The 26642-nt window shown below is 39.8% G+C and overlaps 1 protein-coding gene across 1 annotated transcript in view; it reads right to left on the bottom strand.

Moving 5' to 3' along the window:
* Positions 1–26642, bottom strand: part of LOC118824789 (roundabout homolog 2-like) — a 138649-nt gene that overhangs the window by 19597 nt on the left and 92410 nt on the right. Inside the window, exons 7-20 of the mRNA XM_036595192.1 lie at positions 25813–25824; positions 25141–25265; positions 23412–23583; positions 21048–21253; positions 17965–18046; positions 17699–17864; positions 15828–15994; positions 14868–14989; positions 11603–11834; positions 6495–6619; positions 6081–6252; positions 3000–3176; positions 543–629; positions 358–400 (exon numbers count right to left, since the gene is read on the bottom strand). Coding sequence (XP_036451085.1) covers positions 358–400; positions 543–629; positions 3000–3176; positions 6081–6252; positions 6495–6619; positions 11603–11834; positions 14868–14989; positions 15828–15994; positions 17699–17864; positions 17965–18046; positions 21048–21253; positions 23412–23583; positions 25141–25265; positions 25813–25824 — 1888 coding nt within the window. The remainder of the gene's footprint in view (positions 1–357; positions 401–542; positions 630–2999; positions 3177–6080; positions 6253–6494; positions 6620–11602; positions 11835–14867; positions 14990–15827; positions 15995–17698; positions 17865–17964; positions 18047–21047; positions 21254–23411; positions 23584–25140; positions 25266–25812; positions 25825–26642) is intronic.

Genomic DNA, 26642 nt, shown 5'->3' with positions numbered 1-26642 from the left:
GAATTGCAGCCTCAAATTAATCATGATTCATCAAAGCATTTTTATCCCCTAGTCTTAATGTTCTTCAGTGCAGCAGCCAGCCAGCATGCAACTGAAGTGCATCCAGAAGAGCTCCGATTCTCCAAACTGAGTCATCTGCTGCTACTCGTCCCTGCCCAAGGCTAAGCACTCAGCATGCAGCATTCAGGGAGAATAAAGCCCAGCAGAATGGCTGTGTCTAAGGCACAGAGCACGGCTGATCGATAGCTACAGGACAGGCTGTAGTGAAAGCGGCCTGTGTTGATTTCTCGGGTGTGTTTACTTGGTCAGAGGTAAATGTCACCACATAGAGAGCTGAGAGAGTGATGCAGCGCTCACCTTCCACTTCCCATCAGGCCCCTGTCTCCACGCTGGAACGTCACTGCGGGGCCAACAGCCAAAAAGACAAGCCAGGAGGAGGGGGAAGAGGAGGGTAAGAAAAAAACAAAACAGATCTCAAATCACTGCTTTCCTATATTCCATTAATGCATAAATTAATGTCTGTTACATACTGGATGGCTTACTGCCTATAGTGGGATCGAGCCCGTTGGAAGTTAGATAGAGACGGGACAAATGGTCAGTACCTGCACGGGTGAAGGTGAACGACTGGACTGTGAAACAAAAACACAGAACAAAGACGGCATTAGAATTCGTTATAAAATATACAGCAGCAAATGCAAATGAAGGAGGGATGAGATGAGCTGCATTCCGTACACACACAGTGTCTAATGACAGAACTGACAATAACTGTTTACATACACACCAACAGTTTGATACAGCCTAACAAAATTGCTACCCTAACTAAGATATGATCAAGTAAACAGCAGAATTCGAAAGTCATAGTCTGACTAAGGTCTTACTCGACCTAAGGGTAGCACATTTAACATGTGATGTAGGTCAGTTTCAGACATTATTTAAGATATAGTGCTGTGCAATAGTTTTAGGCACCTAAGCACATTGTTTCACACCACTTATCTGGGCAAGTATTTTTGCTTGTAAAATCTATCACATATCATTACAATAGATGCACTTACACATAAATAGAGTAAAGAGTAACAAGGATTTCTAGCTAGTTTAAAGATTTCTCCTGGACAGCCCCAGCCATCACATTGACTTGTTAAATTCCACCACCAGCGCACTTGATTTTCAGTCTCAATATGTTAGATAACATTTTATAGGGATACATCACCATGGCCACTTCCTGCACACCTAACCTGCTCCTGGGCGTGGGGTTTTGAACCATGAACAGCTCTTAAACCAACCAGGGCTGAATACCCAGCCAATCAAGGACATTACAAATATACTTTCTACACATTTACCCAGTATGATGTATTATCCTTCTTTTTACAATTAGCTGCTTGACTCTTCATCATGTTTCAAGCGATTGGCTGTTCATCATGAACGCATGCCTCCATGTGTATGCGCATGAGTATTAATCATAGCTTGAGTATCTAAACCTGAGGTTACAGAGAAAGCTGTTAATCACCGTTGGGAAAAGAGTTAACTGCGGTGGCATTTTTTAGATTTTTAAAGCTGAAACTTAGTCAGGGACTCCAAGTTAGTGCTTTATAAGATGGAGCCCTGTAATAGCACGTGTGATGAATGCTTATTGACACGAAAACAAGCATGTTGTAAAAGCTTTAATCAATAGAGTATATTTTTTGTGTAAAACCGTAACAGGAAAAGCTTCAAACACAGTATTTTTCACTAATTGTATTAGTACTGCAGAAACAGCATGTTCACAGCTCCACAGAGCCTGGCTCTACATTTGTTAAAAAGAAGGGAAACTCATACTTAGGTAAACTGGGGTACATCACAAAGGGTGTGTTTCATGTTGCAGTTAAGTCAGACTCTACCTGCATGCATGTAAACAGGAATAAGTTCATTTTTAAATGTATTTTTTTATAATACCTCTCATGTAAATGACTCAGTTTGGTACAGTAAAGAACTCAGGCTATTGTGCACATGTAAACTACTTAATGATATTCATGTATTTCACACGTGAGTGGTGGTACTCAGAGGTGTGCAAAGTTGCTGGCAGATGGAGCGAGCAAGCAAGACACAGACTGACTAGCTGTACTAGCGGTGACGAAGAGACTGAACTGTGCTCTGCAAATGAATTTCTCACTGCACGAGAGCAGGATCACAGCCCAGGTGATGGATAAAGCAAATGGCTATTGAATTAGGCAATCACCGCAGTCTCCACCTAAGTCATCGGACCGTGATGATAGCAATACATATTATAATGAGAGTAATCCACAGCTACACGCAATAATTACCCCCTGGAGGGGAATACCAAATTACATTTTGGAGGCTGGAGACTGTATTTAGAGCTAATGTAGGAACAATATGGGTCAGAGTCCTCTAATAGACGTGGCGCGCCAGCGTTTCGTTTCCAAATTAGTGTTTAAGTGCGAGCGTGCAGGTTTTGATAGGATTGTGTTCAAGGTCGATGCACATAGGTGCGCAATGCATTTTAGTAGGGGGCAAGAGCTCTTTGCCTTTGTTCTGCTTTGGCTGTGGGTAAAACAGAGTGCCCTCTGGGCTTTGACTAATGCATGTAAAACACACCAATACAAACGTTTAAAAAAACAAGTTTTTAGCTCTAAGGTCCTTTATGATACCGTATTGCAAACAGCTTCTGTTCTATGCAAAAGAGGAAGATTACATGTGGAGCTGTGACCCTCACTGCTGGGGAAGTCACAATGTCTGGACAAATAAACACTACAGCTTAGCTCCAGTGTATAATCATGATGCAATCCAGCTTACATATGCATTTTTTCTTCTATAAGCCTCGCAGTAAGGGTATTGAGATTTGCAGGCTAAAAACAGCCTTTTTAGTACGGTGAACTATGGATTAATTATATGTCAACACAAACTGTTTATTTTTTTGCTAGCGTCACCATACCAGCAACTCGTCTCTGGAGATTTACTTCGCTGAGACGAAGAGCACGCAGCACAATTGGGCACACAAGTCTCACCTGCATAATTGCTGAGACCTTTCCTCTTCTTTCTCCTCCAGTACAGCCAGGCACTGAAGCCCATGAGCACTATCCAGCAGGCTCCACCCAGGCCTGCAATGAAGGCTGGCTGCTTCACCACATCAGTGATGCTGCTGTTGCCCTCATCTCCCGTCATCACATCCCGTAATTCTGCACCTGATCACCACCACACACAGTAGTTCTTAGCAGGCTTTGAAAAGTTAATGCACAAAGGTAAACAAAGGTGAGCAGACGAAAACAATTCAAATGATTCCAGCATGTCTGTTATGGAATCCCTGTCCATTCCTAAAGGTTAGCACATTAGTGATGGAAATATTATATTTAAATATAGAAATATTTGCCCTCTCTGTCATAAGGTTTTAGGCTTGGTTTAGATTCAAAATTCACATTGGGATTCTCACAATGTTGGGGTTCTCTGATGTGGTTATACAGAATTTTGTCAGACTTGGGTGTGGTTTGGACTTAAAGCGCACTGCTATGTCTTGTTGGGCTTGGACAGAAAATTATCAGACCAAAATTTCAGGCCTGATTAAAGCTCAGCACAAAAACGCCACATAGCAGATAGGACAACATGCACCTTCAATGTGTAGAAGTGCCAACTGACATGCTACAAGCAAGTTGAGTTCATACTCTTTTTATTCAAATTTAATGAAATAAAACTTTAACTGAACATCATTTACTGAATGTCTCACACTTAGAATCAGCTAAATGATTCTTCCTAAACTTCTCTAGCTAAAATATAAGGTGACCAGTTACAATATAACTAGGTTAGTAACGCTAGCTGAGGTAAAATTAAGGACTTGTTTATACCTAACATCCACTCATTGTGGTCCAATCACTTACACAGACATTCAAAAGGCTAAAAAAAAAATTTGCTTAGCAATACTGAAAGTTGTGGGTGGTGAACAAGTTAGACCAGGCATGTCAAACTTGGGTCGTTCTGCTTTCCGAATTAGCTGCTGAGCAGAACCAGGTGTGTTTTTCGGAGGCAGTGTGCTGAGTCTGCAGTGTGCTGAGGTCTGCAGTGTTTTGGCCCGCGAGGACTAGAGCTTGACACCTGTGTTAGACTGTGAATGTATAGAACTGTGCAAAATTCAGAGACCAATAAAATGAAATAAATCAAGGGTGGTCTTCATCTTTTGCACAGTACTGTAGCCAAGCTATCTGCTTTGCCTCAACACATAAACAGATCAGACCACAGTTTGTGCTCAAGTGCTTCGCAATCAGGGCAGCTAGATACAAACACATTCAGAGCGATCTGTATACCAACAACATCCAGTTACAGCATGCATTTAATGCCAAATGTAAATAAAATAACTTGTTTCTTTTAAAATATGAGAGCTACTGCATATATATATATATATATATATATATATATATATATATATATATATATATATTCTTAACAATATATATATATATATATGCAGTAGCACTTATTGTTTATTTTTTGTATTTTCATTTTGTGTCTTACATTACATATTTCATTATTTTGGTTTCCTTTCTTCTCATAAGTTGCCAGTGATGGTCAGTTTTGGAGAAACCAAAAAATCAATGCTTAAATCCTGCTTCTTAGCCTGATTCTTAACAATGTGATTGATGTAGAAACTGTATTTTTGCAGATACTTCACTATATACCACACTTAAGCACATTTAACAGCAGGGAAATTGCCTGTGTTAGATGAAAAAGACATTTAAGACTTAAGAATGCAGCCACAGCAGGCTCTGTACTGCCTCTTCATCATCATACAATCAAATCGAATCAAATCAAATCACATCACATCCCAGCAGCAGATAAGCAACACCAATTAAAAACACACAGGAAAATCTATTTTTACTAATACGATTATTCTACGACTGATTAACAGCATAACAGCAATGGGGGCAGGAGCACTGCAGATGCTGAAAGCAAAACAGGAACCATGTCTCCTTCAGAAATGAAAATAAACAGGAACACAACTGCTTTATATGTCCTAGCCAGTGCAGCCGGCCACTCATCAGTTAGAGCTAGCGGACGGGAGATTGACATGGGGGCTCCATCAGAGTTTGATTTCCTGGTGCAGCTACTGTGCTGTGAAATGAGATTCACACACTCGCGGCGTGAGCACCACCGCAAACCCCTTCATTAAGCCCCACACCACAGCCCTGTGTTTGCCTATGCGGTCGGCTGCCGGGGAGAATTTCTGCCCCTGGCAGTCAAAAGCTGTGGAAAGGGGGGAGAACAACGCACGTCAATAGTATTGATTCTGGGTGTATTTATCTGGCCCCATCCTTCATCGAGCTTGATAAAATGTGATAAGGTGATAAGCCACAGCAATAACACTGTCCACTGTGTTAGCAATGGCCGCGTTTATTGGAGAGGATTATTGATATAGCTAACAGCATTCAGCCAAACGATGCTGGACAGTGTATTAAATGAAAATCTTATCGATTTTTTTTTAAATCACTATCTGTTTAAGATAAAAAAAAGCTTCGAAAACTGAACTTGCAGGGAGGTACACTTGCAATCTTTTACTCTCGTCTCCTTTTCGTTCTCTTTGACTAAAGCACGACAAATTCAGAAATTCTCCATGTACTGATGATTGTATCTGTCCAGCCCAGCAGAAATTGCTCAGTGCAGCTCAGTCAGTATATCATGTTCATTGGTCAGTGCTTAAAAACTACTGATATATAATTTATTTAACATTATGATTGTTGTTGTTCCAACTACAAACATACTTGATCGATTCATATATAAGGAAATTGGTAGTACTGTTAAATTATTAAAATAATTAACCTGATTAACTGTATTATTTTGAGTAGTTAATCATGATTATTTTGTTGTTTTCTCAAATTTGATTTTTTTTTTCATTTAAAAAGCAAAACATTTTATTATAGTTACACAAATGTACAAAATAATCATCATAACGTCTTTATTATTTTAATAATGAATTTAACATTTGGAGTAAGGGTAATATGTGCAAGTTATTTTTTTCTGCCGAATTTTAATTTTTCAAGTTTTCAAATTAATTCCAAATTTAGTGACAAAATTCATGACCCAGTTCAGTCATGGCTTCTCACCAATCACAATGGGCTGTGGCTCACTCTTCACCCCAGTGCCTGCGCTGGTGCCAGCCGCTACCTCCACACGATACTGCACCCCAGCCTGAAGCCCTCCAACTACCACAGAGCGGATTGCTGCATCCACCGTCTTATTCACGTGGAACCGCGTTTCGTTTCCCAGACACCATATCTAAAGAATGAGATAATAGGGAGCAAAAAGGAAGTGTGACATAAAGAGAAAGACAATACATGGAGATACAAAGAGAAGACAAAGGGAAGAAGAGAGAGATAAGAAAAGAATGTGTCAGGACCTTAAGTCCTTAAATTAATTATAAGTCATACTTTTTTAAACTAGCTATAAATAAACTATATTTTTTCTAAAATAGTATACTGACATACAGCATATATTATGTGACTTGGGGCTTGTAGTACCTTGTATTCCTGGATGATGCCGTTCTGGTGGTCTGTGGGTGGGGGGTCCCAGGATATGCTGATAGAGGTGCTGTTCTGGTTGCCCACTGTGAGCACAGTCACTTGCTGGGGAGGGGCGCTGGGGGCTGTCGGAGCACAACACTTATCACTAAACGCCTTTCTCATTACAGCAAACTCACCACACACGCAAGCATTCAAGATTCCAAATGGATTTTTAATGCCTTTTTCTTAGTGACCTAGATATCTAAGAAAACTATTGCCCTTTGAGCATAATAAGCTTTGGATTGTCTGAGAAAATAGCCACTGTGGAAGACTTTTACTATGCACTGTGACCTACAAGCACCCATGCTGCATACAAAACACTTTTACAGGCAACATAATTCTTAGATGGGTACTTACTTTTACACAGATTTATACAAGTAAGACAAGGCCCTGTTACTTGATTCACTATTTCAAAGGTTCTTCTGAATAACCTCAGTGGGAGGGGGAAAGGATGTGTGCTGTTTTGGATGCTATGCATGGTGATGCAGCGTATAAAAGGCAGCAGGAGATGAGGTGTGACCGGCTCTGAGCCCTAATCCTAACTTCGTTAGTCCTGCACCATTGCCACTCCTATCAGAGCCCGCGCTTCACAGAGCAGTCACACTCTGCATCAGCCGTGCCGGATAGCAGCTCTGAGTCACCACACGTACCCGCCAATTACCTTTCACACACTGGTCCTCCTCTACTCTCCTTCCTCCCCTATGCTTCCCACCTCTTTTCCTTCTCCCTTCTTTTACTCTATACATCCCATTCTCTCCCTCTTCCCCTCATCCTACTCCCCTCCTCTTTTTCCACTAAGTGCATATTAACTGTTCCATCTCATCCTCTTAGTCAAAGAAAATGAGTGAGAAAAAAACTGAAGCTCCAAAACTGGACTTCAAAAAATTAATAAAATATACAAAGAAAATGGGACTCCTAACAAAATTAGCTCAATTCTTGCTTCAGATCTGCAATAATTCACAGGTGTTGCTATCCATCCTTCCACTGTGAGAAGACAACACAATGCTATAGGTCTGAAAGAATGTGTAGCTGTCAAGAAGTTATTTGCACGCTGCTGGACCGCTCCAGGTGTTTGGGATCTTTTGGGACATGAGAAGCAGGAAATGCTGTAATGCTGTAATAAAGGCAGAGGGTGGACAAGCTCAATGCTAAAAAATTATATTTAGTTGTTGACTTATGCGTAATCTTCTGCTGATTATATGTTTTCTGCTTTTTCCTGACTCTACAAACTGAATAACTAATAATTAATGAATAATTAATGGCCATTTTGCCTGGAAATAAAATAAACAAAAGAGTAGTCTCTGACTTTCACAACTTAAAAACGACAACACTGAGGTTGAGGTCCAGTTGTGCACCTTAGATTGGTATGCCATATTCTCTTACCAGGCCAAAGATGCATATTTGTACCTTTTCTTAACTTTTTTTTAATAAAAGAGTAAAATAACAAATCTGGAGTCAACACATGGAGTGTGAAGTCAATGCAACATTAAAACTAGTACTGTTTTTAGCTGTGACGCATTTTTGTCCATTTTTATAGATAACAGTATGCCATACCATGTCAGAAACCACATAGAAAGTCTATTTAAACCACATAGGATGTCTATTTAACACTGCCTGAAACCGCACTGAGTTATTAAGTAATGTGGTCATTTAGGCATGCGATTAGCGCACTGCTAACTAGTGGTCATAAACATGTCAGCTACATTAGCCTTGTGGAGCCAGTACAAAACTAAAGAAGCCAATTTCACAAGTCCTGACTGTTGTGATATGGTGAAAACTGTGTAAATTAGATTTTTGGTAAAACTACCACTTCAAATACTCTCTCTGTCCTATATTGTATCCACACAAACCCAGCTTGAAAATAGGAAAATGAAATATAGGTCTATCCTCCACATGATGAGGAGTGGGAAAGGTCTGAGCCCAAATGCAATCTTATTTTCTGCACTGTAACAGTCACTGTAAGAGATTGGTGTCTGTGATTGTAGCCTGCTCTGAGGGAGTAAATCGTATCTATGGAATCTACAAATAGTAAGCCTGACTACATCAAACAAAACACAGGCGCTACTTTGTCACCGCTGTGTTTAACAGTTCTAATCGGGTTATGTGGCATGACAAGACCGCTGCAGCGAGCAGGGGAACTGTCCTGGCTGACACTCAGTAAAGCATGGCTCCAGATCAAGGGGAGCTTAACTTCTCTATGTGACGCTATGCCAATATTAATAGGCAGGCAGGCGCGCTGAATGCTAAAGCGCCATGTTATGCATATTTGAGCTAAATGAAAGCACTCCATTCCCGTGTACAGTAATGAAGGAGATGCTAATAAGGCCATTAACTCTGTGATGTATCACTGGCAGAAATGTAACCCCGTGCTGTGCGGCGGCAGGAGCCTGCCAAGTGACACCGTGGCAACCACACCGGCCTCTGTTTTCCATCTCAAACCTCTCGAGAAAGAGAGACAGACAGAAATTGAGAGAGAGACACTGAGAAAGTAATAGAGAAAGAGGGAAAGAGAGAAAAAGTGAGAGAAAGACAGAAAAAGTAGTATCCCTGTAAATCCCAGGTAAACTGACTATATCAGCTGTTTAATCACACATTAACATATTTAGAAATTAATTCAACCACCTGATCTTTTATGATAACTATTGAGGGTTAAAAATGACGATTAAGATTGTCATGACATGCATACTTGGACTTGGATTGGGTCATGTTCTCTTGATCAAATGATGCCAAATCTAAATCCAAGGTCAAAACATTTACTAAATAGTTATACTCCAATTAATTCTGGAATTTTATCTGAATCACTGCATTTCTGGGATTTATTTCACCACTCTATTTTTTTTTTTGTCATGGGCCAAAATGTTGTTACAAATATATCATTACGGGAGGACTGTGGAGAGAGTAGTACATTTGGTCTTGAGAGAATTTTTTTTTCTTTTGAAATGAAAATGTCTAGTTTGACCTTTTGGCCTACAGACAAGAGCCAAAAGCCCCCCTTTAACCTTCCCCAAAAAAGTTCAAATCTCGCCAGAAAAAAACTTCTTGTTCACTGGAGTTTCACTGGCTAGCCAGCATTAGCGTTACGTGCTAGCTGTAGTGACTATAATATTTTTAGCTGTTTTGCTGGAAATGAATTTATATTCATTATATTTACACTTACAAATTAATGTTGAATGCTTTTACTTGGTTTATTATTCTTATTGTTAATACTACTACTACTACTACTACTACTACTAATAATAATAATAATAAATTAATTTCCATAGTATAATCACCTGATTCATATAGTCACAAATAAGGATTTGGCTAGTTTGTTCTTGGCTGCCTATGTATTGACCCCTGGTTGTTATGTTGAGGGTTTGGCATGTGTCCTGCCTCATCAGTCCATTTGTTACCACAGTACTTCAGAAAACAATTCAATGCATCATGAAATCTCAAATTTCACCACGATTTGATTTCGTTATTTTAATATGTTTAATAACAATTTAAAAAAATACACTGAAAACACAAATGTGGCTATTTACATGGTAGTGCAACACAGACAACAAAAATAATACTAGCTTATTTTTTTATTTTTACAGTTGAAAATGAGCACATACTTTATTGAACATAATTAATGCAGCTGAATGGCCACTTTCCGATTCACTCATTATGATACTTTAAAAGAACACACCTGACAGCCACATAACTTTCTCTGCAATGGACACAGGCATTAGAGAACTGTGCAGAATGTCGTCATTTGGCCTCTGGTGCCAGTATCTTCAGCAGTTTGAAATGGAGTGTTTGGAAGGCACTGAGGAGAGGGAGGCACACTTGCACACCTCTCGTTAAAGCAAAGCCATCATGGCACTAATTGTGCTAATGGATGAGAGCTCAACATGAACTGTGTGATCTGCAGTAAATATCTCACTCGATTTAACCACTGTGTGTGTGCGTGTGTGTGTGTGTGTATCCAAACTGTAAAGAGAAAAAAGGGTGAGAAAAGAGTCAGAAAAGAAAAACTGGCTAAAAGAGAGCGAGACAGGAGTGAAAAAGAGTGAGACTGTTGGAGGAATAAGTAAGGATATGAGAAAGAGAGAAAGAGAGGAGGGTATTAGGATGCAGACTGAACCGGCTGGCACTATTTGACAGTGGTATGGCAAGCAGGGTGACAGTGGCTCAGCGGGGGTTTGGATCTGAGACAGAGTGTGTCAAAGAGAGTGTGTGTGTGTCCCAGTGTGTGTGTCATGGGAGACACGGCCTCCTACTGTGGCACACAGGCCCCACACAACCCTCAGTAGACCAGGCTGAATATGGTTTGTTGCACAGGCAAACCGAATACATTTGTATGCACTTTTGCCCAGGGACATGCAAGAGGCAGCCAGAACCATTACTGCCAAAGAAGTGGACAGAGAACATGATATCGCCTATGAAGGACCACAATACCACACTGAATTACACTGCTAGTTTATTATGTACTGTCCTGTACCTACACAGCTTGGCCATTTTTATCAGAAACACCTCTCATTTGTTGCTGCACACCGTACCCTGTCCTTCAGTTGAAAGTGTCCACCACTGACCAGATATTATTTGGGTGGTGGGCCATTCTCAGCACAGCAGTTATACCAATATGGTAGTGGTGTGTTAATTTCACTGGTATCAGGAACAGCAACGTTGCTGGGATTGTTCGACACCTTAGTGTCATTGCTGGGTTGAGAACAGTTTGCCAACCAGAAATGTTCAGCCAAAGAGGGTCCTGCCGTCAGAAACCGACCCATGACCCATGATGGGCTCTGTAGAATATCTAATCTAATTCAGACCTCAGAATCAAGTATTAAACCTGAAAACAAGCACCACTTTTACATCCTTATCCTGTATCAAACATGTCACACTGTCATATGCACATATTTGAAAAGCTTCAGTCAAATTACATGTTTTATTAATATTGAAAAATCAACAAAATGTAACATGACCAGGTGCCCAAACTTTTGCATACAACTGTATCATGGTATTGTAGTGTACCAACAAGGTTAGCGTATGTAACACATTGTAAATAACTCAAGGTAACAAACTGCACAGTCAAAGCTTACCTTCTTCTAAAGTGCGTGCTGTCATAGATTCACTGTCTGCTCCCTGGAACTCATTGAAAAAGGGCCGGACTTTTATCTCATACACAACCCCCTTTTTGAGATCATGTAGTGTGATGTCCCGCTCTGACGGAGTCTTTAGATCCTGGACCTGCCATGTTCCTGGAGAGGGCAGTCCGGATGTTTGCCTGTAGAGAACACGGTAGCCTTGGATGAACTGGGACGGGTTCTCAACCTGCAACAGAGGGGCAACTGATTAGTACATGGAGAAAGAAAAGAAAAAGAGTCATGAAAATTAAGCAACTATGAAAAACAAGTAGCAAACATGCTAAAACCTTAGTGACTCACTACCCTGTGCAGAGATACGCAGGCTGAACAAACCACTGTACTCACAATGATTGTTTTCAAGTAATGAGACATTAAATCCCACAAAAGCAATCATGAAAAATGAGCTACTGTAGCTTCTGCCAAACGTTTTCAAACTAAGTGCATTAGAAACAATGAGATGGGTTGCTCAGCAAAGCTCTGTCACCATGGATAGGTACAGTAGAAGTCATTCTGTTAGAGGAGGCTGAATAACTCACAGTAATGGCTTGTTAACAGGAGCAAGTGAAGGCTTTTACAGGCAAAATAAAGTAGCTGTTTACCGTCAGCCCAGACCAAATAAATCAGCTCGGTATGTGTGTCCCCCACACGTGTGCGTGCCTGTGTGGCTGTGTGTGCATTTCATTATTGAAATGAATAACGAATCTAAAAGCTTCATTTGTCCCTAAAGCTCATCCTAATAAAGACAAGCACTGACTGATCTGTGTCTGAATGGAAGAGCAGTGAAAACAAGCAGGTTTGTCTCCCAACACCAGTGGAAGCACACAACAGAATGAAGAAATGAAGTGGATTCTTATGGGACGGAATAAAAAGGGAGAGGTGTAGTGTTCGTGGAGCATTACGCAAGTATGTATGAGCGATATATTACTAGCACGAACAAAACTTTTCTCATGTGAACTTTGAGCAGTCAGCTGGTTAAACAACTTTTCAAATCATAAAATATTGTTAAGTTGAGTGCTGTGTGATATTTGAAAAATATCATTATCACTATATTTTCTGAATATATCATGGTATCAAGGTACCAGATGATATTTACATTAGCATTAATACAGTTAATGAACCCTTGTTTCATGAGTACTGCTACTCTATGTTAAAACAATACAAACCTAAAATAGCTTGTATTGATTGGATTTTGTTTTTCTTTCTGTTCAGCTGTTTTGTGACAATGCCTGTTGTAAAATTAAATAAAAAATCTTGAATTGACTTGACTTCTATTTCGTTCTCTCGAAGTTATACAAAAGGAAACCTTAAACAGAACTTAAACAGTAAATGTTCATGAGAAACAAACCACATTTCCAAAGACAAAACTTACTGGTTTATTTTGTATGGATTTTTAGCTGCTCTTTCAAAATAATCTGATGCACCTAGCAAATGGTATATATTGCAGGTCCTGGATATCATGAGTAAAATGCACAAAATAGAATAAAACAAACCTCTAGGCAACACTGCTATGTTATGGGCATTATGCAATCCTATGTAAAAGTCTGAAAATCCCTGGTCAAATTACATGATTTGTTATTTATTTAACATGAAAATAACACGTCCTCTAAGGAAAACAGACTTAAATACGGAATTTTTCTGCAAATTTTAGTGCACAATTTCTATTTATTTGCTGGGTGTAGCATATTGGGAAAAAATAAAACATAAAATATAAAATGTTTTTTTTTCAGTATGTTAAATTCAGCAAATAAACAATAACTGTGCATTAAAATGTGCAGAAGTGTGTACACTGATCAGGCATAACATTATGACCACCTCCTTGTTTCTATGTTCATTGTCCATTTTATCAGCTCCACTCACTATATAGGTGCACTTTGTAGTTCTACAATTACAGACTGTAGTCCATCTGTTTCTCTGTATACTTTGTTAGCCCCCTTTTACCCTGTTCTTCAGTGGTCAGGACCCCCATGGACCCTCACAGAGCAGGTACTATAAGGGTGGTGGATCATTCTCAGCACTGCAGTAACACTGACGCGGTGGTGGTGTGTTAGTGTGTGTTGCGTTGGTCTGAGTGGATCAGACAGAGTTTTTTTTTTCATTTTTTTCAAAAAAAAACAGCTGCAGGTAAAATTTAGTTTAGTAAATGAGGAGAATCAGACAGTATGCTCTAATAACAACGCTCATCACCAAAACAAGATTTATGTCGATCACAAAAGAAGCCCTGCAAAGCATGCAATGGTGCTTATGGTAATATAGCATGATAGCATACGGTGCCGGCGTGAGTGTGTGTATGTTCGGAGGGGAGGGGGAATCTCCTCATTAAATAATACTCCAGAGACAAAGCAGTCTGAACACCTTGCCAAGCAAAAGCAGATAAAGAGCTGACCGCAGACAGCTTCCAGAAAACAGGAGCCCAGCAGGCAGGGCTAATAGTGATCTATTTGTTTGAGGAAGAACCATTTGTCCAAATTCAAACGTCACCCTAAACAGTCTGAGATTAATGAAGCACCAGCTGTCCATGTGTGCTGTCCACCAGGCTCCATTTTACCTCCTGGAATCACTGAGCATAACACAAATGCAGGTCATGAAAATTTGGTGTACAAAGCCTTTTATTCTGCCTTCATGGGGACTCTGAGGCTAACCCATAAATGTTACATTGGAATCATATTTTGTGGCATTTTACATTCCATTCATAAAGAACAACTGTAATCCTTTAGAATAGGAAAAAAGCACTAAAGTTGCTGCAAATTGTTTTCATTAGATTCATGTCCCTTCCACAACACAACGAGCAATAGAGAACAGGACGTGTAGGACAGCCATGACTTTTATTAAGTGACCCCAATCAGCCTGATGGTGGCGCAACAGTTCAAATTCAACTTTATTTTAAACCATGGCCTGAACAGTAAAAATTCTTTTTCTATACACAGGCTTATGCTGAACAGAAAGCCTCAAGGACCATGCACTCTGGATTTGAAGATGCATTGCATCTCACATTAAACATACTTTTGCAAACTACACTTAGGCATTTGGTATTTGCTTAAAAGTGGACTCAAAAAACAGGTAATTTTTCCTCTATAACTTCAAAAACATTTCAAAATTTGTAATACGGCTGCCATGTCTTAATCAAATGCTAAAAAATTATGGCTCTTTATGAATTTATGAATGATAGATCTGTCACTTGGCAAAGAACTGCTCATGTGAGTGAAAACGAGACTGAACTTACCGCCCATGTCACCCGCACGGAAGTGGAGCTAAGCACCACAGGGTTGTGCATGCTGACGATGACCTCACCCAGCTCCTTCTGCACCTGCCGGTGATCAATGCCCTGCACGGCTGGACTAATGTCTGAGACATGCAGAACAGCAGAGGCAAATATACTAATGAGCACTAATGAGCAGAAATAGAGTGCTTTGTGGAAACAAAATAAAAGGCAATAGTAAACAGTGTGTGTGGGTGAGCTCATAACTGGTAGTACTGGTAATGCTATTGAATATCACTCACACAGGATCCTTCAGTTACAGCTAAAGCAGTGCAGGATTTAAGCTAAAAAAAAGTAGTTCTGAGCAAATATCTATTATGTATGCATACACATGTACTGTACATACAGTCCAAAAGTGAGACCACACTGATTTTGTTGTTAATTTCCAGGTTCCTTTTAAAGGTTTAGAATTGTGAAAAGTTGTGATAAATTAAATGAAGAAATATTACTATTTTTCATTATTAGGTCACTACATAAATTTAAGCACATTTTTGCCACTGACGATGTTAAAGACTTTACACAAAAAGGTTAGATTTTTTTATGGCAACCATACCTGTTTGAGTGTAAACTGTCATTAAAGCAAAAGGAGGACATACCAAATACTGAAATTCACGTTAAAATTTCAACAATTCTACTTTTCACTCTAATTTTTATGCTGATGATATAATTTGTAAGGAATAACTTGGTTTACTGGAGAATTGGATTAGAAAGGAAAATGCAAAATAGAACCATTTTCACTAGTGGTCTCAGACTTTTGGACCCCACTGTGCATAAATATGTATACACTGATCTGATGTGTATTTGTATTAGTATATATTTGTATTTGTATATAGATTGTGCAGTGTTTACAAAAGTCTCTGTCCTGAATAAAGATATTATGACATTAAGCATATCTAAATCCCTCTCCTCTCCTGATGTCATTACCCTGAGTGCGGACGGGCTCAGACATAGGGCTGGGGTCTCCCACTCCCTGTGCATTCACTGCTCTGATGATGAAGACATAGACAGTGTTGGGGCGCAGGTCTTTGACCGTGTACTGCGTGTTCTTCACGTGGTCAGCTACAGTCTGCCAGCTATTGCTCACCAGCTGACTGCAAACATAGAGACAAAAATGTAATAACCTTACTGCTCTGAAAAAGATGTACAGAAATATCTTACATGGCTGCCTGAGGGAGAAGCTGTAAGGTTTTTATACTGACACTGTGTCCAGAAAGGCTGTTTGTATCAGCTCACTGTGAAATAGTCAGACAATTCGTACAAAACTGGACAGCAAAATAACGGCTCTCAGCAAGCTTTGCTGCTTCAGTAGAAGGGGCAATTGTTCTTGCCTCATGCATTCACAATGAAGGCTGTGTCTGATAGCTGTAACTACTGTATTCAACAGAAATGTCCTCCGTATCAATTATTAACAAGGCTTTTAACTATTAGAAAAGTGTTAGAACGTAACCCGTTAGTTAACCTTTAAATCTGAAGTTGAATTATTTCTCACTTGTAGGTAATTAAAAAGAGCAATTAGAAGTTATATTGAATGTACAACTGCTAGACTGTCAATGTATGCAAATTTGTGTACATAAGCAGAAAAAGAGAAATATTATGATTTGATGAAGTATTCTTGAATGCACAGTTCTGTTTTGTGTAAACATCCTTTATCTTTTTGCCAGGTTTCTTATTTATTGACATCAAAACAAACTGAAAAAAGTACAGACTAGAACCTGCTGATATAGAATGTAAATTGAAAGTAAATGTAATTCCTTGTGTAATGAAGTGTGTAATTAATCATATGATTGAGTAATTGCATCTAAACTGTACAGCAAAAATAATAACTCCCTTCTTCTAAGGGTTAAACCCTCTAATTTAGTGCTCTAAAGAGAGTGGACACCACCAGAAATGCCACTCTGCATCTTACAATTATTGAACTACATTAATACAAGATCCAGACCATATGTGGCTTGAAACATACACAGATAAAGCTATCAATCTGAAGTCTTTGAGATAAACAGACAAATGCTAAGCATATGTTTTCACCAGTCACATCCTAGCCTAGTCACATCGTATTTCATCTCATACCTTTTAACTTGAAAACAGCATCATGAGTTAAGTTACTTAGTCTGGTATCAAACGATAAATGCACCAGAGCGGAAAGTTTTATTCCATTAAATATATTACTTTTCTGCAGCACATATATGTGTTCTAGTTGCACTTCGAACTATTTGCTACTAGATGGTGCAGAATTTCTCCTTTGCTGTAGCCTTTAGCTGGCTAGTGGTCTGTCTATGCTTGCTTCATTTGACTAAACAGATAAGAAGCTCTGACCAAAACATAAAATGCAGGCTCTACACTGGAGTGGAGTGTAGAGTTCAGACATCTCATAGTTCTTACATGTAAAACATTAGAGAGAAGCTAATCTGCATATCAAAAATCTTAGTTTAGTATTCAGTTTTTACACATTAATGACTTCAATGATATTTGAAGATTCTGACTCATCTCTATCCTACACTGCAGTAGCAGTTTCAAGTCCTCAAAAGTAAGTTTTTTTCCTTGAGCAGTGTAAGTGCTCTAGCCAGCTGAATATTGACAAAACACAGTGAGCCAAAACACACGCTGGGAACCCACACTTAAGCATGGCACAGCCCCAGCGCTCTCTCCATAAATAAACCACTAAATCCATCACTGCTGGCTCTCGGCAGGGGCAACCCCAGTGCCCAGCTAAACGGCCACATCTGCGCTGTGTGCGTGAAGGGCACTGGGCAATGGGCACTGTGTCCAAGTCCGCAAGCCAAGTAGTGCAGTCTCACCCAAAGGCCTCGATGACATAGGAGGAAATAAGAGAGGCGTCCTCAGGCCCTGGACGCCATGACAACGACACACTGCTCTTGGTGACATCGGTGACCTCTGGCTTGGAGGGAGGCCCTGGGAGAGCAGTGGTATTGTGGGACACGGGGTCTATGAGCTCTGCTGACTCTGAGAGGAAGAACAGGAGAGCAGGCAGGCAGGGTTATAAGAAAGGTTCTAGGAAAGCTCACTAGTTATTCATGTTTTGATAAAGAAAAGATAAAGGAACCTCTAATGTCTAGGAAGGCACTCCACGAGGCCTCTCCACTGGAGCTTGTGGCCAAGCAGGTATACAGACCAGAGTCTGAGAGCTGGAGAAGAATATCAACAGACCAATAAGAGATGGACAAGATTTCATATACACTGCTGGACCAAGACATTTACATCTACATAAGATATTCGAAATGTACATAAGACAAATTAGTAGGCAATTTGAGAACATACTACTGCGATAAATTATGTTACTGTACACTTTTCTGAGTGCAATATGGGTATTATTGATCCACCAAAATGAAAATTCTTAGCCGAAACCAAAAATCAGGACACACTTGGCTGAAAACCAAAATAAGCTTTTGTATTTAACTTGCTGTTTTAAGTTTTTGAATGAACATACTAATCATGAAAACTACAAGGTAATGAAGTTGACAATAAATTAAAGATTACATTCAAATTCAGTGTACTCGACCACACAGAATGGCTGGTCATCCAAGACAATGATTTCCATTATTTTTAGTTATACTTTGTGCTTTGCCTCTATGAATTTTATCTCTAATGTGCTGTTGGGAATTTTCCTTTCTGCTTCTGCTTACGATACCTAACAATACACAATTATTGTGAAAAAGCTCTTACAAGTGAAGAAGAGGGGGATGTTGTGTTTTCAAGAGGTATCAAAACTGTTGTGGAAACGTTCTTTGGTGTTGTACCTCCTTCTGATACTCTGCATGAAAAGTGGTTAACAAAAAAATGTCCTTCGTAGAAACCATGAACTACCTTCACACAGCCATGCTGCCACTCAAACTGTTTGAATGCATCTGTGTTGACCACACAAAGGCAAAGTAAAACAAGTAGCACTTTACTCAATATTTCCCATTATTATTACCATTAAAATTACCATTAAGTGTTGGATTATGACAATTTGCTGCAGATCTAATATTTTGGGATTTTTGTTTGGCCTTTTTTCTCTTCATGTCATTTAAGCGGACAAAATTTTGATGCATCCCTAATGGGTATCATCACTACTTCTAGAACACTGAACAACTGCATGTATCATAAAAAGACAAATATTTAAATCAATTATAGAGAGCCTGTAAACAACAACAACCAGTGTATAGTAACTGCATAAACTGCATAGTAAATAAATACAATGACACATACTGTAACTTGATGGACTTTCTTGAAAAAAAAGTATTTAAAAATTTACCATACATATTCTTATATCAAAATTTATATCATTGACCGACCTGCTAAATCAATAGATGGTATTCACTCTAACAGTGACAGTCGTCTAGATACTCCAGTACAAACCACCCTTTCAATCATCGTAATCAACCACTGTAAGTTTCACCCTCCACTGAGAGATTACAGTGAAAATGCATTAACCTCTGATGGCCTCCATGAGGGAGTATTTGAGAAAAAGCGAGACAGGCGGAGTGAGAGTCTGACACCATGTGACTCGCCAAAGTGCTGACATTAATTTTATTAATAAATTGAATTAAGAACTCTGCACCAAGTCATCATCAACGCAACCACACTGATGTGGTGACATGATAGGCTACTTAGTGCTGATTGCTATAACAATGACACATAGCAACAACACTCTCTTTGTCTGTCTTTCTGCCTGTCTCTCTCTCTCATCCACTCTCCTCAGGGTATATCTCTGCCACTAGCTAAAGTCTTTCTTCTCCATGTTTGCCTCTGGTCTATTAATTCGATTCTGAGGTGAGTGATTTAAGTGAAATTGACATTCAAAGGGAGATAAGCATTCAGATAAGAGCTGTGTGGGCATTTCATATTCGCTTCAGAGAGATGTGGGTGTGTGTGCGCCTGTGTCTTTAATCCACCATAAAGAGCCGTCCTTGAGGAAGAGCCCAGGATCTGTCAGAGCTGAGCTAAAGAAGTCTCCTTAAATGGTAGCATTTAGCAATTTATTAAAAAATCAATATACTTTATTCATCTTTACGCCGAATGCACTTGTCCATCTAAATCATGCCTATCTGACATCAGATGTCACTCTGGGAGAAATATTCCCATCTTCCTTCCCCCCTCTTACCGTCTTGCTTTTCCCTTTCTTGCTCTCTATACAACACAATTGCCTGATGTGCTAAGCCTTTTGCATCAGTTTCAGGTGCAAATCGAATGCTTTCTGAATGCTTTCTGCATGTGTGTTTTGTACAAAACTGCAGTTTATGGGCTATGTGCACTGTAAAACCCCTCTTCCTTTTTAGGGCTGAACAATAAATCATTCTTTTATTGTTATCATGGATTTCTGCTATAAACACATCACTAAGTGTTGCAATGACAGAACAGATCAAATTACCTCACAGGCACTCAGCAATGAAATTAGGGAATATAGCTAACAAGGTTTGTCTGTGCTGGGCTTGAACCCTGCTCGTCCACTTAACCATTCAGCTAAACAGCCAATTACAAATCAACAACTTAAAAACTACTACATTCTGACTACTAGCTTGTAAAAACGTTTAAAATGTAATGACTACTCTCACTCTTATGTTGTGTGTAAAATGCAAAGACTGCATGGTAAAATGAAAAAAGCAGTAATGGCTACTGTCATGACACAAACCAATTGAGGAGCTTTTTTAAGAAATGAAATGTATATTGAGTCATTTTTGTAAGTCTATTAAAGTAAGTATACTAAAAAGAAAAAAATGTTTATTTGTGTTTATGGCCAGAAAAACCTGCTCAGGGAATCTTGACTGCTTTTAGACCGAAGCGCATTATAGGGCTCACTCACGTTTTGCTGGCTACAAATCAACCATAATTAAGCGTCATTAGCAGCCAAGTACCTTTTGATGCTTTATATAAGCAGAGCTTTATATCAGTGACAGTGCTTGTCCTTGTTCATCCTTACAGTGCACATAAATGTAATTGCAGTCTTAATAAATCACATGTTGGATTCATGCACATTTGGGTGCATATTGTGGTTGCATCAAGGCACATTTCATGCCATGCCTGCACTCGTATGCACATCTGGCTCTCAATATCACTCTCTCTTCCTCTTTAGATTCACATGAAACTAAATGCAATGTAAGCACATACAATTTTACTATATAGCAGTTATAAACCACAGAAGCAGACCTTAGTGTTCTTGATTTGCAGACTTCCTGGCTCCAGCAGGGACATGCGAGGCTCTTTACCCAGCAGACTCAGTCCATCCTTCAGCCAAGTGATGGTGGGTTCTGGGTCTCCAGACGCCCGACAGCCTAGAAGAGCTAGGCCACCTACACCCACCGTCTGATTGGTTGGGCCTTGCTGAATAATGGGTGGTGGGCGGTCTTTAAGAGCTGTTGAGCAGAAAGTAAAGACAATTACTAAATGTAAAGTGATGTAATTTCTTTTGATGTTTCAACTGACCTTGCAGGAGCGCACTTACTGCCAGCATTAGTAACATCTGTGATTGATGTGCTGTGAAATTTAGCACCTGTTTCTGTGGTCAGGCGTGCAGAAAAGCCACCTTTGATTGTGCGTGCTTATGGCACGCCATCGCACCTTGGAGCCCTAATTACAAGGTGTGGATTAAAAATATCTTGACTGAGAGGGTAATTAAAGTGCTTTTTTTCACTGCCCCTTTCAACGCATTCACACCCTCTCTCTTTTCTCAAACCAGAGACTTCAAGTTACTAAGGTGATTTTAGTAGGAGGTTTGACCCACATTTTTTTGGCATCTGTGCAAGCATTGTAGTATCTACTTTCCATGTGTTTTCTAGTAACAAAAACCAATGCACTGCTGTGTACTAAAGGACCAACGGGCCCACAAGCAGGGGTCTCAAACTCAAATTATCAGTTGAAAAAAAAATGAATTTGATTACATAACATAAACACTCACTTAAGCACATAACTCAATATTTATTAACAATTGTTCCGTCACCATAAACTACAACTATTACTACTACCACTAGTAGCAATAATAATAATAATAATAATACTAATAATAATAGTAGTAGTAGAAGTTATTATTATTATTGGCAGTAGTAGAAGTATTACAAATCCATAGTGCTTAATACATATTTTAGCCTTCTATTAAATCAAATAAACTTTTTGAACATTGAACTGTAGAATTATGTGGGATCTTATTGGGATAGCATTGATGTTACTGCTGAATGTGAGTGACATTATTGCAAGTAAAGTGTTGACAAAGTGGTTTATTCTGCATTCTCAATGGACTAATTTGATAATTCTTTTCATTCATTCTGTTCACTGTATATACTGCTGTGTCATGAATGAAGCTACAAAGGCAGATTTAACTATTTGTCTCAATTAGAATAATGGCTTTTAGTTAAAGCTAAATTATAATTATGTCTACTCAATGTGCAGCATTCATGCTGTGTCAAGTTTTTGCTTGAATGACTCCTTTTGCACACAGTGCTGTATTTTTGCTTATAACACTGTAAGTATCACCCTAAACTGTTTTTATATACAGATCATGTTAGGAGACCAGTCACAGTGTTTGGTGGGTGAAGTAAATCTACCCATGAGATGTAAACATTTAACCACAGAAAAAACAGAAAAAAATATTTGTGGGCCAGTGGGCTGGCTACATACAGTACAATGCAGAAATAAATACTGTTACTAATATATTGCTATATTGTTACTAAGACCATTCACTTTCTCCTTTGTCTCACTCACTGCTTCTCCCCTTCCCTCTCTCCTTTGCTTTCCTACTCTCCCTCCCTCCCTCCCTCGCTCATCCCCTTCCTCCCAATTGATATGCACAGTGATCCAGTATTCGCGCTTTGAGGGTAAAGCTCTCCTTCTGCGGAGAGGGCCTTGAGCAGATGTTAATTCAATAATGTCTATGAGAGCAGGCCAAGGCGGAATGAAAAGGAAGCAGAAAACGGCTCCCAACTGGCAGCGCCACAGCACTTAAGATAATGATACTCTTTGCGAGGAGAAGTGGGTGTAAATGTGTGTCTCTCCATCAGCGGCCCCAGTGTTACACTTTATGGGTTTCACTCTCTTTTCAGGCCATCCAAAGTCTTTTTTTACTTCTTTGAGCCCCACCTAAAGCAGCACGAGGATTTGTGAAGGATTGTTCTGAAGTTATTCAGCATCTGTGCAGTAAAGTGGGGTATAAAGCCATTAAAACTAGCATGAAATTGAATTTGCCACATGTTCTGTTCAATTTCCTGTTATTTATCTACAGATTTAATACATTTTTTGGATGGACCTATACAACAGTATTGTCCATCCAAATACTATGAGCTACTGACAGGAGATGCATTTTATTACAAAATTAGCCTATGTTTTAATTATGTCTGCTTTTTAGTACAGTTCTAAACTTTGGGTTTACCACAGGGAAGTTCAAAGTTGCTTGTTTAAACTACGCAGATGACGAATGTACATGCTTGTGTTGTTGTGATTCTAAGTACCACACTTTTAGTCAAGTTGTAGAGGTCTTAACTCAAGTAAGATGTGTTTGGGTAGGAAAATAAATAAACTCACCATCAGACACCTCCAGCTGGGCCTTGGCCAGGATGCTGCCGGCTACAGTGAGAGCCTGGCAGATGTAGTAACCTGCGTCCGAGCGTTGGACCGAGGTGATGGTCAGATCACCATTGGGCGCCACCAAAAAGCGGCTCCCTGCCTGAGGAGGCTGGTTCGGGAAAAGCAGATCCTGAGGGAAGTGAGAAATCAGCAACAGTCAGGCGTTGCTAAAAAGCCTGCAGAGGACAAAACAATCCAAGTGAAAACTGTATTGGAGACACTGTTACAAAAAAAAGTGTACATTTTTGGAATGTTCAGAAAAGGTCAACCGATATTAATGCTTCTTCCCAAAAATCTCAATATGCTGGTGTATAACAGCGAGAAGTCTGCTTGCTTTTCCACACATGAACTTGGTCATTCACCCCCAGCAGAAAGGGCAGCTCAGCGCAGCTTGCAGCGGGATCAGGGCTTGCTTCACGTGCGGAGGCTGGCTGGTAATTAACGCGTGAAGCAGGCAGTGATCAGCTGGCTACGGTGCCCTTTGGTGCAGGCCTCCACACTGAGCGAGGCTTCGCCGCCCACTCGTAGCCTTGAGATCTCTATCTCTCCTGCTTCTAATGAGATTTTCCTTCATTCAAAGTCCTCAAAGCTATCCGACTGAAGGGAGAGGAAGGACATTAGCCAGATTCAATTAGCCCTAATGACTCGAATACAGTAAATGAATAAATTTTCAGACGATAAATGACCCCCTCGAGTCAAGTGACAGAGGACTGATGACCACTTCATTAGTCTGAAGGTAAAATCAGACCACTGATGGAACATTTACACATCCATTCAGTGGATTAATTGGTTCATTGAGTGAAACACCTTGTTTTAGGCACCCAAAATGATTAAGGTGAGAACACTGTCAGCCACTCTGATTCACATGCACAGTAGAGCTTAAAATATCTGTCCAAACCCAACTGGACCTACTGACTATTCAAATTTCATGTTTGGGTTTCTCATAACCCGTTTCCCACTTTCAGGTCTGCATTTACAGCTGTTTTAGTTTTTATTTTATTATCTTAACCAAATCTAAATCACAATGCTGGAGTTTCTTGCATTGTCAGCAGTGAGGTCAACAGAGATCCATGAGCCCAGCACAAAGACAGTCAGAAAGTGCTACCTTTGACCATTTTAGGCCTACAGTGAAGCGCCAAAAAAGACTTCACAAATAATTTTACAACCCCAATTCCAAAAAGTTGGGATGCTGTGTAAAATATAAATAAATGTAAATAAAAACAAAATGCAATGATTTACAAATCTCATAGACCCATATTTTATTCACAATAGAACATAGAACACATATTAGATGTTGAAAGCGAGACATTTTACCATTTCATGAAAAACATTTAGACTCATTTAGAACTTGATGGCAGCAACACATCTCAAAAAAGTTGGGACAGGGGCAACAAAAGGCTCTAAAAGTAAGTGGTACTAATAAAAAACAGGTGAAGGAGCAATTTGCAACTAACTCACATGACTGGGTATAAAAAGAACAATTTAGAGAGACAGAGTCTCTCAGAAGCAAAGATGGGCAGAGGTTATTCAGGCTGTAGCAGAGTTTTTCAAATTGTGAGGCTCAATTAAAGCTCTGATGTACAGCTAATGTCTCAGTCCTGTGTATGATTATAGGAAAACACTGCACAAACACCTACACACAGCGCATTTCTTACATGAACACACAGCCATTACGGAGAGCACTGACCTGACTGCCCTCTCGCTGCCAGAACACGGTGGGCTGTGGATTTCCTTTGGTCTCGCATGGAAAGGTGGCAGTGCGTCCCTGCATCACAATCTGGTCCCGAGGTCGCACAACAAACTGGGGGGCCTCTGAGGTTAAAGGTCACATGTGCACCATTGCAAAAAGTGAGATACAGGAGGTTGCATCCTCGCCAAAAAGAATGCAGAAGCCTAGGTGTATTCGTGTTTAATGCAAAAGGTGTTGGTAAGCATGTGCTCCTAATTAACATGCAGAGGCTGGTGGTCTCGAAAAAGGTGCAGAACATGGTGTGTTTACTAATGGTTCATAATGTGAGGTGTAAAGTTCAGCATAAACACATCTGTACAGAGGAGCAGAATTTCAAAGAAGCATTTTATCATAGTGAATGATGGCCCTTTAGTGAATAAATGATTTTTCTGAAGCATTATTTTCCAAAGCTCTACTTTTTGGGATTTGTTCAAACAGCTTAAAATGGAGAACACATCACAAAACAGCATGTATTCTAAAAGCCATGCATCAGTTCAATCTCTATTCACAAAGATGGCTATTTTATAGAAATCTGATTAAAATTAGTATTGATCTGTTGAACCAAAGGGTTGAACTAATGGGTAAATACGCAGTGTTAGTAGCATGGTCCAGATGGTTATGGGTACTTACCAACAGGGCGAGCTGGTAAAAGAATAATGATGTGTATGGGAGCAGGGGGGGAGCACATGACAAGAACACGGCAGCCACAGGGAAACAAAAAAAATGAAGTTCAAAGTGAACAATGTGGCGTTGGATACATGGGCAAATTTAGGACAAAAAGAGGGAGAGAGTGTGGGAGAGTCCACCGAGTGACTGATGAAATGGATCTTAAATCAGGTGAATTCTAAAGGGAGCTTAATAATGCAGCAGACATTCCTTAATGCACATTCTAAAAAAAATTCCAAATGGAAGCTGTGGCTAGACAACCACAAATTACAGAAACTCAAATCTCAGACGTCGTATCAACCCATAACATCTCGCCCTCTTTTCCCCCTACCCCAGCTCACCCCGCGCCTAAGAAAGTGACAGAAATATTGTACAGTATATTGCTTTACAGGACCGTGGAACATGAGACTGAGCTCTAAACTGTCATTAAGTTCCTCATTTCTTTATCTCAGCAGGAGGTTACTGCCAGCCAGGCGTGCCCTGCGCTCCCCTGAGTGACTGTGTGTGTGTGCACGTGTGTGTTTGTGTATCACAGGACTCCCACTGGTTGGGGAATGACACACACAGGGGGAGGTGGTCCTAGCAGGCTTGGATCCAACTGAGAGAAATAAACTGGCCCGTAAATAGAGTTGCCGCCTCCTTCTCTGCGCGGCTTCCATGCTACTGCACCGAAAAAGTGGGTTAAGAAGCTTGAATAAGTGCTTCATAACCAAAAAAAAACATCTTTCCATATTCCTCTTCTGTAAACTTAAACCTACTGAATCTTTTAAACAGCTATACAAATAGCCACTGAT

The sequence above is a fragment of the Colossoma macropomum genome, unplaced genomic scaffold (genome assembly GCF_904425465.1).
Source record: "Colossoma macropomum unplaced genomic scaffold, Colossoma_macropomum, whole genome shotgun sequence".
NCBI lineage: Eukaryota > Metazoa > Chordata > Actinopteri > Characiformes > Serrasalmidae > Colossoma > Colossoma macropomum.
The sequence above is the reverse complement of the archived record's forward strand: the minus strand, read 5'-3'. Positions and strand labels throughout refer to the sequence as shown.